General features: G+C 38.6%; 1 protein-coding gene across 1 annotated transcript in view; it reads right to left on the bottom strand.

Annotated features, from left to right (window-relative positions):
- Window positions 1-3,182: 3,182 nt before the first annotated feature.
- The window catches only part of LOC120522751 (NACHT, LRR and PYD domains-containing protein 12-like), a 39,201-nt gene continuing 24,044 nt past the window's right edge, over window positions 3,183-18,339 (bottom strand). Inside the window, exons 2-3 of the mRNA XM_039743482.1 lie at window positions 7,366-7,614; window positions 3,183-3,483 (exon numbers count right to left, since the gene is read on the bottom strand). Of these exons, the coding sequence (XP_039599416.1) occupies window positions 3,198-3,483; window positions 7,366-7,614 (535 nt within the window). The 3' untranslated portion in view covers window positions 3,183-3,197. The remainder of the gene's footprint in view (window positions 3,484-7,365; window positions 7,615-18,339) is intronic.

The following is an 18,339-nucleotide window of genomic DNA, read 5'->3' as shown; positions in this document are numbered from 1 at the left end:
CTTTGTATATTCAAGTTTTAACTTTAAATATTCCAACGCCGTCTTTATATACTCAGGTTTTGACTTTATATATTTGGGAATGACTTTATATATTCAAGTTTTGACTTTATTTATTCCGACAGTGACTTTATATAATCAAGGTTTGACTTTGTATATTCGGGAATGACTTTATATATAAAAGTTTTGACTTTATATAGTTAAATTTAGTCATCATTGCATAAATTTTTCTTCACCATAGAAATTTAAAGACTAAATTCAACTTCCATTCCTACCAAAGATATTTCTGGCGACTAAATAGAATCTACTTAAATCCAAATTCGAGCTATTGAGCTGTCGCCTGTCTGCCTGAATAAGTCACCCTCGCTTGGCTCTTACTTTTTTGCCGTTCATTTAATCATGGCTAGTGGAGGAAAAATTATAAAATGGAAGGAGGATTACACTGAGTATGGCTTTACCAAAACAATTATTGATGGCGAATAAAGTATCAATTATTCATAAAGCTTCAATTGGTGATCTGTTTTTCTGTGTTAACCTCATATTTTTTCATACTTGTTCTCAAACCAAGGGGGTGCGAGGGTAAAATGAATCGGGAAGTGATGCATTGACAGAAGTTCCCCTTTGCTTGCAATGCAAAGTGTGATTAAATGCATTATTTTTTAACGCGTTATGGAGCACATGCATCGAAGCTTCTCAGCTGTGCTTGTGCTAAGAAAAGGAAACATTTTAAAAATAATGTAACACGATTGTCAATGTAACCTTTTGTAAGTAGTGCCTGGAGGATTCAGAGTGTGTATTAACTTGTGGATTTTTCAGTGAATATTTGGTGGCAGCGTCACAAAGTCGCTTCCGTAACACTGCGTGCGGTAGCTGCAGAGCTCAGCTCAGAGCGAAATGAGGTGAATGGGAGGGGAGATGATGACGTGACTCCCCCACCCGCCTTAACTGTCAATCCCCCACAAACACAGTCTCTAGAAATTTGCATAAGCACAGCCCTTCACCTGCAATTTTAACTTAGTTACAAAGTGATCAAAACCCTTGTTTATATCCTGCGTCCTCTCATTAAACTTGTATCCCGTGATACCCATGGGCATGACAAACGCCAGCGGCAGCCTGTCTATGAACTTAATTTAAACTTTAGGTTTACACCGTGCTTTGTTTCCGAAGTAGCAGCACTCATGAATATGATTGTATATGTATATGTCACTCGCTCGCTTCTTATTGTTTCGCTGCCTTCTCAATTATATAATGCATGTTTTCTTCAGCGCTTTTTGGAGCTCTTCCTTGTTTTGTATGTACTTACATACTGCATTGACAGTCAGTTCACGTGATTATGTGGGAGGCGTGATGATGTCACACGAAACTCCGCCCCCCCACAGCTTTCGAGCTCAACTCCATTACAGTATGTGGAGAAAAATAGCTTCCAGTTATGACCCTTATGCGTAGAATTTCGAAATGAAACCTGCCCAACTTTTGCAAGTAAGCTGTAAGGAATGAGCCTGCCAAATTTCAGCCTTCTACCTACACGGGAAGTTGGAGAATTAGTGATGAGTGAGTGAGTCAGTCAGTGAGTCAGTGAGTCAGTCAGTCAGTGAGGGCTTTGCCTTTTATTAGTATAGATATGAGTGTTTGTCTGTGTCTGTGTGTGTATAAGCGATAACAGGATGAATTTAGTAAACAGAAGAAAAAGGACTGAATGTAACTCAAAGGTTAAATTAAATATAACTTAAAGCTGAAAGTGCAAGAGGTCTTTGCCTCATCTTGGACTGCAGCAGAGAAAAGAGGCCATTGTTGGGCTGGCTGACATCACTGATAGTTTACTTTGCTCTGGTCCAACATCACTTGGTGTAGATGTCCTGGAAGTTAAAGAGTGCACACCCAGTGATGCCTTCAGCTGACCACACCACTCTAAGCAGAGCCTTGTTTTCCTGTTGTGTGCTCTTCCCAAGCCAGGAGGTAATGCTTCCTGTCGGAAAACTTTCAATGGTGCCTGTGTAGAAGTTCTTTAGTAATTTGTAGGACTGCCTGAAATCCCTGAAATGCCTGAGGTGGCCTTCTTTACCAGGATGTTGGTGTGTCTGGACAGGGTTAGGTTCTCTGTGATGTGAACACTGACAGATTATTAACTGTCCATCCTTTCCACCTGAGCTCTGTTAACACTGACGGGGTGGTAGTGCCTCCACTTTTCCTTCTACAATCATCTCCTTTATCTTGCTGACATTCAAGAGAAGACTGTTTTCCCAACACCAGTGTGACAGACTCTGTACTCCTGCTCATTGTTATCAGAGGTCAGGCCTACCACAGCCGTGTCATCAACAAACATGACAATGATGTTAGAGTCAGGAACAGCCATGCAGTCACAAATATTAATGGAGTTCAGCACAGCCCTAAGTCCCAACTTTCTTGCCTCAAAAAACAATGACAATGATTAAATAAACATGAAACACCATGACTTTGTCCTTAAATTTACTGTGTGTACAAACCACTCCTTTAAGACAGAGAAATAAAGATGTGAAGAAAAGAGAAGTAAGAATATTAAGAAAGTACAAGGTATGTTTTTGTTTTTCTTAATATGACAAATTCCATGAGCTGGGAAGTCAAAAATGAAGATCATCTTTTAAAAATATGAGCCAAGTTGAAAACAGAAGTAAGCTAACAAGATTTTACTTAAACTGTCACACTTGATGCTGAGCTCTTCACAGACAGAGGAGTCTCTAGCACTTTCTGGTGCTGTCAAAAAATGGAAAAGCCTCTGGACAGAAGATAAGTGAAGAAAAGAGTAGAAAAGGGCAGAGTCAACTTAAATTTAATTTATCTAAAGTAGGAGGATTGTGTTGGCTTAGACTTATTCATGAATAAACTTAATCAGATTAAAAGAATACCTATGGCGTGCAACTCAAAAGAAATGAAGAAAATAAAGAAGACACAGGGGAACTGAAACAGCTTTGTATGTTTGTAACATCTCCAACAAGAGTTAAGAGACAGAACTGAAGATCACGAGGGACGAAAGGAAAAAAATAAAACAAGAGATGACCGATTTTAAATGAAAATAACATCAGCATGGCAGAGGGGAATAAAAGATGAGAACATGAGAAGAAGAACCACAAGGTGTGAGATAAAACAACAGATCTGCTCAGCCACCATATACAGTATCAACCACCATTTTAAATGAGTTCTGCCTCCATCTTAGTGCTCAGTAATTAAACGTACCTTTCAGCTTCCACAAGACTTCTGGTTATGAGTTGCTCAAGACCTCGTAAAGCCTCTTTGTACTGTGGAGCTGCAACCTCATTCTGGAAACATTGTCTTATAAATCTGAAGTTAATTCTATCAATCCAGTCCAACTCTGTTGAGATCACATCGTTTGGAAAAGGAGCAAATAAAGAGATGAGGTGTGGGAGGCTGCCATTTCCTTTCTCAGCTTCAAATTGTTGAAATAAGCGACATAAATTCCAAAATGTAAAGTCATTCCAACCACCTGAAAAACTGGAAGGAAACAGAAATTATCAGAAATCCACAGAGTTCAGAAGGCAGGATGTATCCTGTGATTTTTGTCAACAATTTTATATTAAAAAGCATGAAACAAAAACAGAAAGAGTAAAAAATCAGTATTTCTCAAAATGGCAATAAAATATAATAAATCAAGAATAAAATCCAACTCTGCAACAGCACAGTGTCCATCTAACTGACCTCCTCAAATCAACTCCAACTTATCAAACTGCGTAATAAAAGACATCCCTAAAGTATCCGAAATTACTGGAGGCGCTAAAGACTAGCAGGACAAATCAATGAGAAGAAGAAGAAGCAAACAAAATGGAGAGACCAGAAATGAACACTGGGATTGAGACAAGGACTGTTGGCCAACCAGCTCCTGACTGATCATAAAGCAGACTGCCAACTTCTGAATACCAGGGCTACATGACCTGTTAATCTGAGCCTCATAAAGTAAAAGCAAATCAAAGAAAGACATTTTCCAGAAATTAAATAAGAGATCCAAAGAAGTCGGCAGACTGTTTGCATTATACGTTCTGCAAATCTTCTTAGCTTGTTAGCATACTATGTTACTTTCTTGAAATAAAATTATTAAAAAAAAAACAATTAATAACAACATACACAGGAGTCACTGCCTTGATAAGTCTGTTTGGTCTTAAATTAATTTTAATGTCACAATTAATTTTTTGCGGGTATTTTCAGGAAAAAAAAAAAAAAAAAACTAATAAATAATTAAACTATAATTAAAGTCCCCCTATCGGTTTGCACAGGCTTTATCTCATGCTCAGCACTCCACATTCACTCTATTTGAAATCCTGAAGGTTCGTCAGACCCCCAACCTGGCCAAAAGACAACCTCTAGTGTCCATTCTCTGCTTTTATAGGTCGAAGGGGGATTGTAGCGCCCAATCCCCACTGACGTCCTCTCATTCCCCAATCAGAGAGCACACAGTGACGCTGCTCAAACTGAGCTGACCCCTAATCCAGGAACTCTACTATTTCCTGAGGCAATTGCTGGCACACGCTCTCTCTTCCACTATCCCATATGCTGTTGTACTCTCTCTGGTAAATACTACTCTTGCCCGGGAAGTTTACTCTTTAGTAAACTGGCATGATTGGCTTCTTTTGAATAAGGCAATGCACCGCTCACACAAGACCTGAACCATTGAGGTCAGTTATTGCTCAACTTAAAAGTAACACGGCATCAGCCCAGCAACATATCAAGGACTGCCATGTTGTAATCTCACAGTGGACAGTAACAGAAGATTTTGTCTAAAGTCACAGCCCAAGGGTTTATTTTCAGTTTATAGTAAGGTGCCATTGATCTTCAACATAACAATTTATGAAATCATCTAATGAAAGCAGGCTCATTAATTCTATTAAATACACCAGTTCACATACACAAAAACTTTCTAAAGTCTTCACTTTGTCAAGATGATGTATAACATATAGTATTTAATTCTGATCACTCGGCCCTTGTGCTAGCAGTGCTACTCGCTCCATTTTCTTGTAACCATTCAGGAGTTCAGTCAGCTTCTGGTCATTTTTCATTTCTAATTTCCCCGCTCCCTCCTCTCTTTTCTGCCATTCTTCTATGCAGATCCTCTCAGGTTTTTCAGTTGGGTGGAGACCATCAATGGACGGGTATTTTCAGGTCCCTCCAGAGACATTCAGCTGGGTTCAAGTCTGAGTTCTAGTTGGGCAACTCAAGGACATTCTCAGAGTTGTTCCTAAGCTACTCCTGTCTTTGCTTTGTTCTAAGGGTCATTGACCTACTGGATGGTGAACCCTCAACACAGTCTTAAGTCCAGCGTGCTCTGAGCAGGTTTTCATTAAGGATATCTCAGTACTTTGCTCCTTTCAGGTTTCCTTGAATCCTAACTAACTTCCCTATCTCTGCCTTTGAAAGCACCCCGAAAGCATGATGCTGCTGGAATGGTATTGCACAGCTGATGAGCAACGCCTGGTTTCCTCCAGATGTAACACTTACAATTGAAGCCAAACAGCTCCTTGGTTTTATCAGATCAGACATTCTTACTTCTCTCATTATGAGAGTCCTTTATTTGGCTTTTTGTGTCCTCGTTTCTTTTAATAAGGAGAGGCTTCTTTCTGGCCACTCTACCAAATTGGTGGAGTGTTGCAGTGATGGTTGACGTTCAGAAAGTTTCTGCCATCTCCACACAATTCTCTGGAGATGAGCCACAGTGACTATTTCTTGGTCATCTGTCTTACTAAGTCCCATCTCCCTCATTTGCTCAATTTGGTAAGAGAATTGGGGTGATCCCAACTCATTCCATTTGAGAATTCCGTCGTAACCTTAGATCCTCAAATAAGTGTCTGTTTAGCACTCCAAGAGCAAAACTTAAAAGAAGTGGTGAGGCGGCCTTCTGCTGTTATGCACCTAAAAACTGGAATAGCCTGCCAATAGGAATTCGCCAGACAAATACAGTAGAGCACTTTAAAACACTGCTGAAAACACATTACTGTAACATGGCCTTCTCATAACTTCACTTTCATCTAATTCTGATACTCTGTGTATTCAATTAATTATAATAACTATTCATGATGGCTCTAAAATCCACACTGACCCCTACTCTCTCTTCTGTTTCTTTTCTGGGTTTTTCACCTAATCAAAGCACCGTGATGTTCCTACATCAATGGATTAAAAGCCAGAAGTCTACATGACCACCATCATCAAGTCCTTCCATGAGAACCCTGAATACAAAGAGGACTATTTCATTTATGTTAGGTAGAATGCCTAGAGGGGACTGGGCGGTCTCGTGGCCTAAAACCCCTGCAGATTTTATTTTTTCTCCAGCCGTCTGGAGTTTTTTTTTTTTGTTTTTTCTGTCCTCCCTGGCCATCGGACCTTACTCTTATTCTATGTTAATTAGTGTTGTCTTATTCTAATTCTTACTTTGTCTTTTCTCTTTTCTTCATCATGTCACTTTGAGCTACATTATTTGTAACTTTCAATGCTGGAGCCTTCTTAAGATCTGCACTTTAACACAATCCTCTCCCTAAGCTCTGCAGGCAGTTCCTTCAACCTCATGGTTTGGATTTTTTGGACAGGTGTGTGCCTTTCCTGCTCATGTCCAGTCAAATGAATTGACCACAGGTGGGCTTCAAACAAGGGGTAGAAACATCTCAATGATAATCAATAGATCGGATGCAGGGATGCATGTGATATTTTAGTTTTTCATTTTTAGTAAATTGGCAATAATGTCTAAAATCTGGTTTTTACTTTGGGATTCTGGGGTGTTCTGTTTTGTTTGTGGTGGGAAAAATTTATTTAAATGATTTTAGCACAAGCTTTCAACATGACAGAATATGTAAAAAGTGAAGGGGTCTACAGACTTTATGAAGTTGATGAATTCAAAAAATAATACATGTAGTACTGGGGTGTTGTACCGTGTTAGCCATTATGAATGTAGTGAGAAGTCAAGCAAAATGACCCCTTTTATTGGCTAACTAAAAAGATTACAATGTGCAAGCTTTGGAGGCAACTCAGGCCCCTTCCTTCTTCTTTGCCCGAAGAAGGGACATGAGCTGCCTCAAAAGGGGTCATTTTGCTTGACTTCTCAAAACAATACAAAAAAGACAACTGACCTGACACCCATTACTAGAACATCTGCACTTCAACTTCCTTGTCATGTTACCATGTGTACCGGTGGTCTTTCGCACACCCTCAGTCTCACATTTCTCTCAGTTTCAAATCTACTCAGTAACACTTGACATGTTGTCCATTCTAAGGGGACTCAAATCCCTTTCTATACAAATGGCTCAGCTGTTTGATCACGATGGACTTTTTTCAGGAGCTCAGCATTAATTGCTTGGGAGTGATCAGAATAACACAAAAATACTTCACGTCACTCACCATACAGAAGCCATCTTCTCCAGACATTCTGAAACAAAACAGATGAAACTTTCATGTGAGTCACGACTGAATACTGAATCCAATATGACATCAACCTTCTTTACCGACTGTTTGATCAAGCGTCCCAGTGTCCTCAGTGTCTCGCTATACCAGTGTAAGGACACGTAGACCTCAAATTCCATCATCTCCAAAAAGTTTTTTTGATCTTCACTTTCCAGTACATGTTGACAGCAGTTAGATTTCTTCTTCCTGTAACATTCATGAAACACAATGTTACAAATGGATCATATTAACAGAATAATTCACTTCTACATCATATATAAAAAGCAGACCTTTGTATTTGACTAAACTGGAGGCTAACAAACAAACATTCTGTGGTGTAAAAAGGGTGACTGGGCTGATCCCAGTAACTGTAGCCCAGTAAGCCTCACGTTCATCACAGGTGAATTAATGGAAGGAATCATTACAGAGAAGATCGAGCAGCAGATGTGAAGAGCAGGAGTGTTAGCAAATACTCAACGTGGGTTCAAATGAGGGAGGTCATATTTCACTAATATGCTGGAATTCAATAAAGAACCAACAAAAGGCTACGATCAGAGCAGTGCATATATGATAGATTAATAGAGTTTCAGAAAGCCTTTGATAAGGTCTACCATGAGAGACTAGTAGTTAAAGGAAACAAATAGGAATTCAGGGTGCTGGGAGTAGATGGGCTCAAAATTGGCTAAAATGCAGAAAGCAAAGGGTGATGGTGAGAGGAAAATTATGAGGATTAGGTGATGTGAAGGTGGTGTCCAGCAGGGGTCAGTGCTGGGGCCACTTCTCTTTTAATATGCTGTACATAAATGATCAGACAAGTGTCATACATGTGCGAGTAGGTGGACGCTGTATGGACCAAGTGAATGCAATTCCATGCCAGGCCAGAGGATGGAGGGGTGCGCTAAACCACCTTCTGTTGTCTCTGCAGGCCAAACACGGGAACACCTGCCTGATTCAACCTTGAAGACGTCACTTCCGGTTCCGTTATATCTCTTCCGGTCCTGGCCTTAAAAGCCACCATGTCTCCAATAGTAATTTATTTCAGTTGTGGAACTCGACCAGAGCACATGAGTACTAATTTCCAAATACCCTCTTGTAGCCTGGGACAATCTGTGGGTGGTTGGGCCCAAACCTTTTTCTTGTGTTGAGGCTGATTATTTTGACACAAGAATAAAATCAATGTTGGTTAACTTTGCAGATGATAGCACACAGATAATGGAGAACCAGTTAAACTACTGAGAGACCTGGAGAGCATACAAACTTGGACAGACTTGTAGATGATGAAATTTAATGTCAGTAAATGTAAAGTATTACATGTAGGAAGTAAAAATGTTAGGTTTGAATACACAATGAAAGGTCTGAAGCTTGATAGCACACCATATAAGAAGGACTTGGGACTCGTAGTGGACTGGTCACTGTCTACATCCAGAGAGTGTACAGAAGCCATCAAGAAGACATGTTAGGTTACATATCACAATGTTTGCACTGCAAAGGAGGTCACACTTCAGTTATTTAACACACTGATGAGTCCTCGTCTGCAGTACTGCATGCAGTTTCCATCTCAGAGCTACAAGAAAGTAAAAGCAGTGCTGGAAGAAGTCCAGAGAAGAGCGACTGGGCTCACTCCAGGACTAAGAGGTCTGAGCTTTAAGGAGAGAGTGAAGGAGCTGAGCCTTCTCAGGTTAAGTAAACAGAGATTAATAAGGGACATGTTTGAAGTGTTTAAAATAATGAAAGGAATAATTACAATTGATGAAGACAGTTACTTTAAAATAAACTCTGCATTAAAAACACAGAGAGATATTCAGAAACTTGTTAGGGCAGATTTGGCTGAAATGTCAGGAAGTTTTTTTCACACAAAGAACCTCAGATGCATAGAAAAAATTACCAAGTAGTGTTTTAGACAGTAGGAATGTTTAAATCTCGACTTGATGTTATCTTTGACAATTAGGTGAATAGGATGGATGAGCTTGTTGGGCTGAATGGCCTGTTCTCATCACAACAGTTCTTGAAATGCGTAAATAGGACACAAACAACAATAAATATTTGGAACACTGCCTTGGTGACTGAATGAGAAAATACAAACTAAACACATAGTAAATGTGAAGTAGTCTTTATAGACTGAAGTTCTAAATAGGAACTGAACCAAGATGGCTGATCTCTGGGTTATAAGTTCAATTGGCAGGAAGGGGAGAGTCCAGGTGAATGGTCATGAAAGGGGTGTCAGAGATGAAGTGACTGTTAATCTTCCATTCTGCAGAAGGAGGAGAAAAGATGGCACTGGTACACATTGCCAACCCCTGGTCCAGTGAGTAATTACTATCACGAAAGCCCTCAAGCTGTCTTCCATGTGCACATGCATGACACATGATATGGAGTCTTAACAAAAGCAGGACAGGTCTGAGGCCTTTAGAAATAAGCCAAGAACAAGGCCAGGACTTTCACTAACCTGCCCAGTAGTGGCGCACCTTAACACAGCTGGGCCCTAAATAGTTCCCACTGGCTTCAACCACAGCAGGTCCTAAAAATGGAGAGCTAGCAAAACAGCTTGACATGTCTACAATTATAAGCTATGAAAAATCCCCACAGGAGGGAGGATAACTATCTACACCTGCCTTGTAACAAAAAGGATCAAGGGATCAATATAAAATAAAAAGTATTAACAAAACAAACAAAAGGATTCACCCAAAAGCATAATCAGCAGAAAACCAAATACACAATCTGTAGGCAGAGTCAAGACAACAAGGCAAGAAGTAATCAAAAAAACAGAAAATCTAAACAGAAATAAATGCTTATAAATCTCTCTATTGTAAAAAAAAATCTTGGGAAGAGAGATGAGACATGATTTTCTCAGAGAGACATGAGATTTTGTGCCAAGAGATTTAACCCAGGGCCGGAAATAAAAGTTTAAGAGCAGATGACAAAGTAGAACGTCGTAAAGAATTCAAAAATGTTGGGGCAATACACTTGCAGAGCAGGTTAGAGATAACAGAAGTATGAAAATTTGAAAGTCTCAAAAAAATGATAGTAAAGATCGGTTTAGCGCAAACAAACGGAAATTACTACTCTGTGAAATAACGGAAAAGAGATTGAGTATATTGTTCGGATTTAAATTTTAAGTAGGAGACTTGTAGATCGTCTAATTCATGTACCATCAGGGAAAAGTAGTGTTTCTTCCCAATGAAGAGGCGTATGCGCGATAATTAAAAGATGAGACTGTTGTTGAGCCTGGACTTTTAACATGAGATTCTTTCAAGTCACGTCATACTTACAACCTTTGCAAGCAAGACCCATGAGACAGTGACTTTTGCCATTAGATTCTTTCAAGTCATGCTCTACTTACAACCATTTTCAAATAAGACCACATTCATCAAACCTCTCAGTCATGTAAAGGCTTTTATCAGACACATGTCCTGCGATCTCAGCTCTTATAAATTTTATCAGGTCAATAATTTTATACGTTCTAGATGACATATCAACGACTAAGCGAAAAAGAAAGAGCAGCGGTTCAAAAAGAGACCCAAAAGCATTGGAGAGAAAAGAATGCAAAAAGAACAATAATAATCTATGTGCAAATTCTGAAAATAAAGAAAGTAATAATCAGCTTAGACCAAGTGGACTTGAAACCTTGCAGGTCCATTCGGGGTCAGAAATAAAAGACAAAGAGTAAAAGACAAAGTAGAACTTCATAAAGACGTTAAAAAACATTGTCACGATACACATGCAGAGCAAGTTAAAGAATATCAAAGCAGTAAAATTCAAAAGTATCAGAAAAAAGATGGTAAAGATCGCATTAGTGCTAACAAATGGAAATTATTACTCGAAATAAGGGAAAGTAATAACCACCTGGTAGATTGGTTTGTCTGTGCTGAAATTCCAAACAGGAAAACCTATCCTGAATTATGGTACAAAGTCATTAAATACGTCTCACATAGCCACATTTAAATGATTCCGCATGTAGGGACTCAAAAGAAAAAAATAGTTTAAAAAATGTCCTAAAGCGTTCATTCAATCAACAGATATGTCTAAAGCTAGCTTTCCAGAATATCACCGAAGAGATAATTGTTAAGAACAACACACTTATCACGGAAAGAAAGATGGTAAAATTGTGATGATCGATTATTCAATGATTGTACCATATAACCCGTATTTGGTCAAATGATTCGATTGTCATATTAATGTTGAGTATTGTGCATCGGTGATGAGTTTTGAGTACATCTACAAGTACATTCATAAAGGGCACAATAGAGTATACGTAAGTTTTTCCAAAGAAAAGAAAAAGTTCAAGCATATTTAGATGCTCGGTATGTCAGTGCAACGGAAAGTGGGTGGCATTTGATGGAATTACCAATGCACGGTCAAAGTCATTCTGTTGAAATATTACCAATTCTAGAAATACAAAATTATTGGCTTATTTTAAACTTAATAAAACCAACCTAAATGCAAAAGCATATACGCATGCGCAAATTCCTCAATACTACACATAACAGAAACAAAAAGGAGTGTGGCATCTAAGAAAAATTAATTGCAAAAGTCTTGCTCGATTAAATATTGTACCACCAAAAGATATTGAACACTTTCATTTAAAACTGTTGTTATATGGATTGAAAGGGGCTACGTCGTATAAAGATGTTCTAACTATAGATGGAACTACATACGATACTTTTCAAGAAGCGGCACAAGCAGCGATAAGAAAGGTAATGTAGTACATATTCCGTGAATAACGAGGCTGAATTTAATTTCTCCTGAAAATTGTTTTAATATTGTAAGCTGTGTTATTCATAGACTGCTCAACCTGTTTGATGTGCAGCTGGGAAAATCGCAACTTTGATTTCAAAATCCTCCTCTTTACACTTTAAGTAATGGAAGCCTTATTTTTATTTTCTTTCTTATCTCTACATACAAACCAGAGCACAAATTATGATCTCAAGATGGCATCCTACTAATGTTTACTAAAACAAACAGTAGAGTAGGAGCTGCCAATTGATTTGCCTCCTTCTCCAAGAGATGCCAGTTCAGTTTCAAGCGGAAAACTCACAACTTTAATTTGGCATACCCTGACTAGAGCTGCCCATTAGCTGTGCTTACTGCACCTCTGTTTGGTAGTCATCAGTTTATGAATGTAAGCAATACAAGAATTATGAACCGTTACTGAAACATCTCTATTCTGTGCTTCTTCTTAGTGTCCTGCTATGCCCATCTGTTCATGGGAAAGACAACTGGTAACCTAAGAATATGAGGATGAATAGATTCGGTCATCTTATTAGACTGTCTGGTGCAAACTTCTTCTGTGCAATGTCCAAGGGTGGGGGTGACCTGATGGTTGTGCAGAGTCTCCAGCACTGTGTTCTCTTTAAAAGAAGTTAAGTCACATTAAGAGAATGTGATTTCTACTTTTTATGTTGATGACATTGAAATGATGTTACGAATTAAATGATACAGAACTGAGATTAGAGAAAAGTGTTTTCAATTTAGAAAAAAATGTTTTATATATTGGGTAGTAACTTAATGATCAATAAGGCAACTCCGATGATCCAGAACAGAAAGGCCATGAATTTTAGGTTGGCCAAAATCATCCACACTTTAAATCTGTTCAAAAGATAATGCCTCAGCTTGGTATGTCACATTTATAGGTTTTCAAATGGTGCCTTTGCTAGGCTTTATTCAGGCGCGAACCTGAATGGATAAATAGATTCAATAATTAAACATGTACTACAAAGATTTCTCAATGTTCCTTAAAAGTTTTGAAGAATTGGCGTTCTAAGCTTTCATCTGGTTTGGCATTTATTAAAGAGCTTATTGTGTGGCCATTGGTTAGGTGTTGAAAGAAAAAGAAGGACAGGAACTGGTTGTTGTTATGTTTGACAGACACAGTACTGCTGCAATAAATTATTTCATCGAGGGTCACATACATCCCAGCAAGCATCTTGTGGGAGGCAGAAACAATCCCTCATATGCTTCCGTAGGACACTCAGACAGTGTTTTCATGGTGACTTTGAGATCTGACCACTTCTTTTTTATTTCGGGAACTATGTGACTTTATAAACTTTAACTTTTGAGTGTCTCTGCCACTCTGTATCACTCAATCAACTTCCTTTTTGTGTTTATACCACTGCTTAAGACAACAAATAGTAAGCTTTTCCTTGCCTCCATGTCTTATTCACTGAAATTCTTTTTTTTTTAACGTGCTTTTGCCATTGTCTTTTAATCAAACACTGAATGGAAAGTGATATTTATATTGATTTGCATATTAAAATATGCAAAATTCTGGGTGGAGCTGGGGTCAGGTGGGGTGGTTGACATGGGCATGTGTATTACATTTCATGCTGACTGGGATTTATGTAGCGGAAGTACGTGGAAGTTGGCTTACACATGGTTTTGTGCATCTGAATTTTTTGTGCATACGCACATTTCCACTTCTGTCTGTATGCCGTGTTTTAATGTGAATTCTACATGCAGTGCTATACATCAACAACATTTATTTCTATAGCACATTTTCATAAAAACAGTAGCTCAAAGTGCTTTACATATTAAAGAATAGAAAAATGAAAGACACAATTATAAAACAAAATAAATCAACTTTAACATCGAATAAGAGTAAGGTTCAATGGCCAGGGGGGACAGAAAAAACAAAAAAACTCCAGACGGCTGGAGAAAAAAAAATAAATAAAAATAAAATACATGAGGCCCCTGGTCTTAAGTGGCTATGATGAAGCTCTCAGTTTATTATTACTACTACTACTAAAGTGGAGTAGCAGCAAAATGAAAATGAAACAAGCAAGGTTTCAATTTTATGCTCTGGATGCACTGATAAATGCTGATTTAATTCAAGTCATAAGCATTTCCCAAATGGGCTCATATTAAAGCTTGAGTTAAAACTCAAAAAAAATGTCATCCTCTACCATCTCCGACATGATTAATAACACTCTTCACATTTGTTTCCATCACATTTTGAGGAACTCCATGTTTAATCACTGGCTGGAAATACTCTGGCGTGCTTTGAATGGATATTGACATTAACTTTGTTTTATACACTGACAAGAACACAGTAAACAGGAATTAACCCCCTTAGCACTGCATTTTATTCCAAAAAAAATGTAAAAAGCATTGTATTTTTTTGGCATGAAAATACATTTTTATCAAATCGCTAAAGTATAATAATAGTAATGAAAAATAAAAATATGAAATGAACAATAACAAAAACAGTAATAGTAATACTGCACTACTAATGATGCCAAAACAGTATATAATCTCAAAATGAGTCTTTGGTGTGGTAAATGTTAAAGCACAGTGAAAGTCACAATCCAACGTCACAGCTGGGACAATAATCATGTGGTTCTTTTCAGATTTTCTTTCAAGATTTATCAATTTTTGAACAGCACACTGCACAAATACGATTTGGATTTTTTTTTTCTGTTGGAGCTATATAATCAATTAAATGTCTACCAATAAGACACTCTGGATTGATCCACAATGTGCTGGGTGGATCGCATCTCTTTAGCAGTAGTGTGGACGGTGGATGTGCGACAATGATTTGTTCTACAACCAGGCATGAAAGTTTGCATGAGACTCAGTTTCGGCAGATTTTTGTTTGTACGGGACGAATGTATTCCAAATTCACCGTTCCATCAGGTGATGAAATATTATTTTGTAGTATTTCTTTTGTTACCTCCACATAACGGGATACAAAGTCAATTCTTGATCTGCATGATCTACGCCGCCCGCAATGCTATTGTAGTCGACCACAGCACAAGGCTTCGTAACCTGCTTGTGGCCTTTTGCCTGTACACTGACTGTAGCTGCATTATGTACGGTGCTAAGAAGACAAACATCTTTCTTGTCTTTTCATTTCAGCACAAGCACTTTGCCTTTTTGCCAAGCTACTAGTGCACCGCACTGTGATTTAGCTCTGCCAGAATCTTCAGGCATGTCACAACGGTGGGGATGCACTGTTCCATATGCATCAATCTTTCTTTGCAGCAAGATGTCAAATAGCTCTGGCAAAGTATAAAAATCGCCCATGGTTACACAGTAACCTTGATCCAGAAAAGCTTCAATCAAAGACGGCACCGATGACGTAGCAACTCCATAATTATTGTATTTCAGATCAGACACTGTTCCTTTTGCCTGAGTACAGAATAAAATTTCATATCTGTCCTGTTTTAGATTTACAAAGCTCATAAAACTTTATGCCAAATTTTGTTCTTTTTCACGTGATGTACTGTATCCATGACAGTCTGTCCTTATAAGCAAAGACACTTTCATCGATGCTGACATCACAGTCTAGAATGGAAATGCTCTGAAATTTTACTACAATGGTCTGGTATATCTCCCAAATATTCTTCAGTTTGTCCAAGTTGAAGGTATGGCTTGTTTAGAGACTGACCTGGAACAGATAGGCAAAAGCATAGATTTTCTGGGACCTGACGCTGCTGCATTGTCTCCAGCCCAAACTGAAAGTGGGAATGAATGAGCAAGCGAGTTGGGCCAGGATAGCTTGGCGATTCCAGAAGATTCATTGAAACTGAAATTGGACTTACCTTCCTCAAGCCGGGAACATCGACTCCAATTGGGTTATGCCACTTCAACCACAGAGCACGGAGAAAACCGAAACAATCTCTCCGAGCTGAAGGTAATGATCACCTCCATGGCCACTGCTCTTGGGGGGGACATAAAGGTGTTCAAGAATAATATAAAGAAGGATATAAATGATATAAGGAAAAAATACATACCCAAGACAAACTGCTTCAGGATATTTAAGACCAGGAAAAACTTTTAAGTAATAAGTTTGTGGCAGCCTTTAAAGGTATGCTACAAAAAATTGAGGAACAAATACAGGAAAATGAATATAAGTTTGAGAATAAACTTAGAGCACTTGGGGCTCAATTGGAAGACGTTAAGCAAACGTTCACAACTCGTATTGAAATAGCTGAACAACTGGCATCTACCGCTGACAGAAAAGCAATGGCTGCAAATTCCAAACGCAAAGTACTCAGAGACAGACTTGCTGCAATGGAAGATAGATGCAGAGGGAATAATATTAGAATTGAAGAAGTCTACGTGACCATCATCATCATCAAGCCCTTCCGTGAGAATCCTAAATCCAAAGAGGACTGTTTCATTTATGTTAGGTAGAATGCCCAGAGGGGACTGGGCGGTATCATGGTCTGGAATCCCTACAGATTTTATTTTTTCTCCAGCCGTCTGGAGTTTTTTTGTTTTTTCTGTCCCCCCTGGCCATTGAACCCTACTCTTATTCGATGTTAATGTTGATTTATTTTTTATAATTATGTCTTTCATTTTTCTATTCTTTAATATGTAAAGCACTTTGAGCTACTGTTTGTATGAAAATGTGCTATAGAAATAAATGTTGTTGTTGTTGTTGTTGAAGGTCTCCCTGAGAATTGTGAAAGTCCAAACACATGAAATTCATAACTGAACTACAGTATTCTCTAAAATAATAGGAGAGGACTTCAAATTAGACATCGAGATAGCAGTAGTGTACAGCATACGGGGATCAAATACCTCTAAACCTAGGACTCTCATCGTACGTTTTAAAAACGTACAATGTTCTCAGACTGAAACAATAGATTATATTTGAAAATAACCACATTCATATTTTCCCTGATTTCTCACCCTCAACAGCTGCTAAACGAGCCGCATTTTACATCATTAAACAGCTCTTACGGAAAGCTGAGATCAGATACAGCCTCTTGTATCCTGTCAAACTGAAAGTGGACATTCAAAGCAAGCTCTACATTTTTACTTCTATGGAGGAAGCAGAAAAAAAGTTACGTTTTTTGAAACACGATTGTGAGTCGCATTCTGTCCTGACATGGCAAAGAAGATCTTACCGTCTGTTTGATCTGCTTGCAATGATACTTGGAGGGTAGGGTTGCAACGATTAGTCAACATAATTGACGATGTCGAATACAAAAAATTGTCGACGTGGATTTTTTATTGTCGACACGTCAAACAGAAACTTCAATAGACGCTCCAGTCAAAAAGAACCACATTGGTTTTTGCAACTGCAATGCACTACATGAACATCTGGGGGCAATCTCGTTTGTTATTGTTTGTCAAGAGTCCACACTGTCCTACCAACGAAGAAGAACATCTGAGGAGATGAAGAATGTAGAGGAAAATAAACGTGGTTGCAATGGCTAGTCGGAATAAGGAGGGGAAAGGAGATGGAAAAAAATCGAGACAGAAACTTTCTAAAGTGTGGGAGCAGTTTGGGCGGCACAGTGGCGCAGTGGTAGCGCTGCTGCCTCACAGTTAGGAGACCCGGGTCCTCCCTGCGTGGAGTTTGCATGTTCTCCCCGTGTCTGCGTGGGTTTCCTCCGGGCACTCCGGTTTCCTCCCACAATCCAAAGACATGCAAGTTAGGTGGATTGGAGATTCTAAATTGGCCATAGTGTGTGCTTGGTGTGTGGGTGTGTTTAAAAAAAAAAAAAAAGTGTGGGAGCAGTTCACCAAAAAAGAAAAAAAAGTTGATTGCACACCTGAAATGCAAGGTCCTGGAGTTGTTTTAGCGAGTAAAGTTAGTGTCACGTGTTAACGTTGCTGTTTGTACTATAATGTGAATATCAAGGTTTCGACAATGATAGTTAACCCTTAAACTGACACATAATTGGGGGTTAATGCACCCCTGAACGCCAAATACTTTATAGTTGCACTTTTTAAGTAAACATCACAATTTACAAAGAAAATGTGAAATTTAAATGGAAAACATTTTTTTTTCATGCAAAGAGCATCACAATTACTGCAACACTGATCATTTTACACACTTTCCAACTGTAAAAACTATAAAAAAAAAACTACTGCAACAATCTATTATTATATGTTCATGTGCAACTGAAGTCATTGATGAAATTCTGTAAATCACCGAGCCAACTGCTCTTGAACTGACTGGCCTGCACGCAATCACACTGA

This window comes from Polypterus senegalus, unplaced genomic scaffold (assembly GCF_016835505.1).
Source record: "Polypterus senegalus isolate Bchr_013 unplaced genomic scaffold, ASM1683550v1 scaffold_2589, whole genome shotgun sequence".
Classification (NCBI taxonomy): domain Eukaryota; kingdom Metazoa; phylum Chordata; class Cladistia; order Polypteriformes; family Polypteridae; genus Polypterus; species Polypterus senegalus.
Note: the sequence above shows the minus strand (reverse complement) of the source record. Positions and strands in the feature narration are given on the sequence as shown.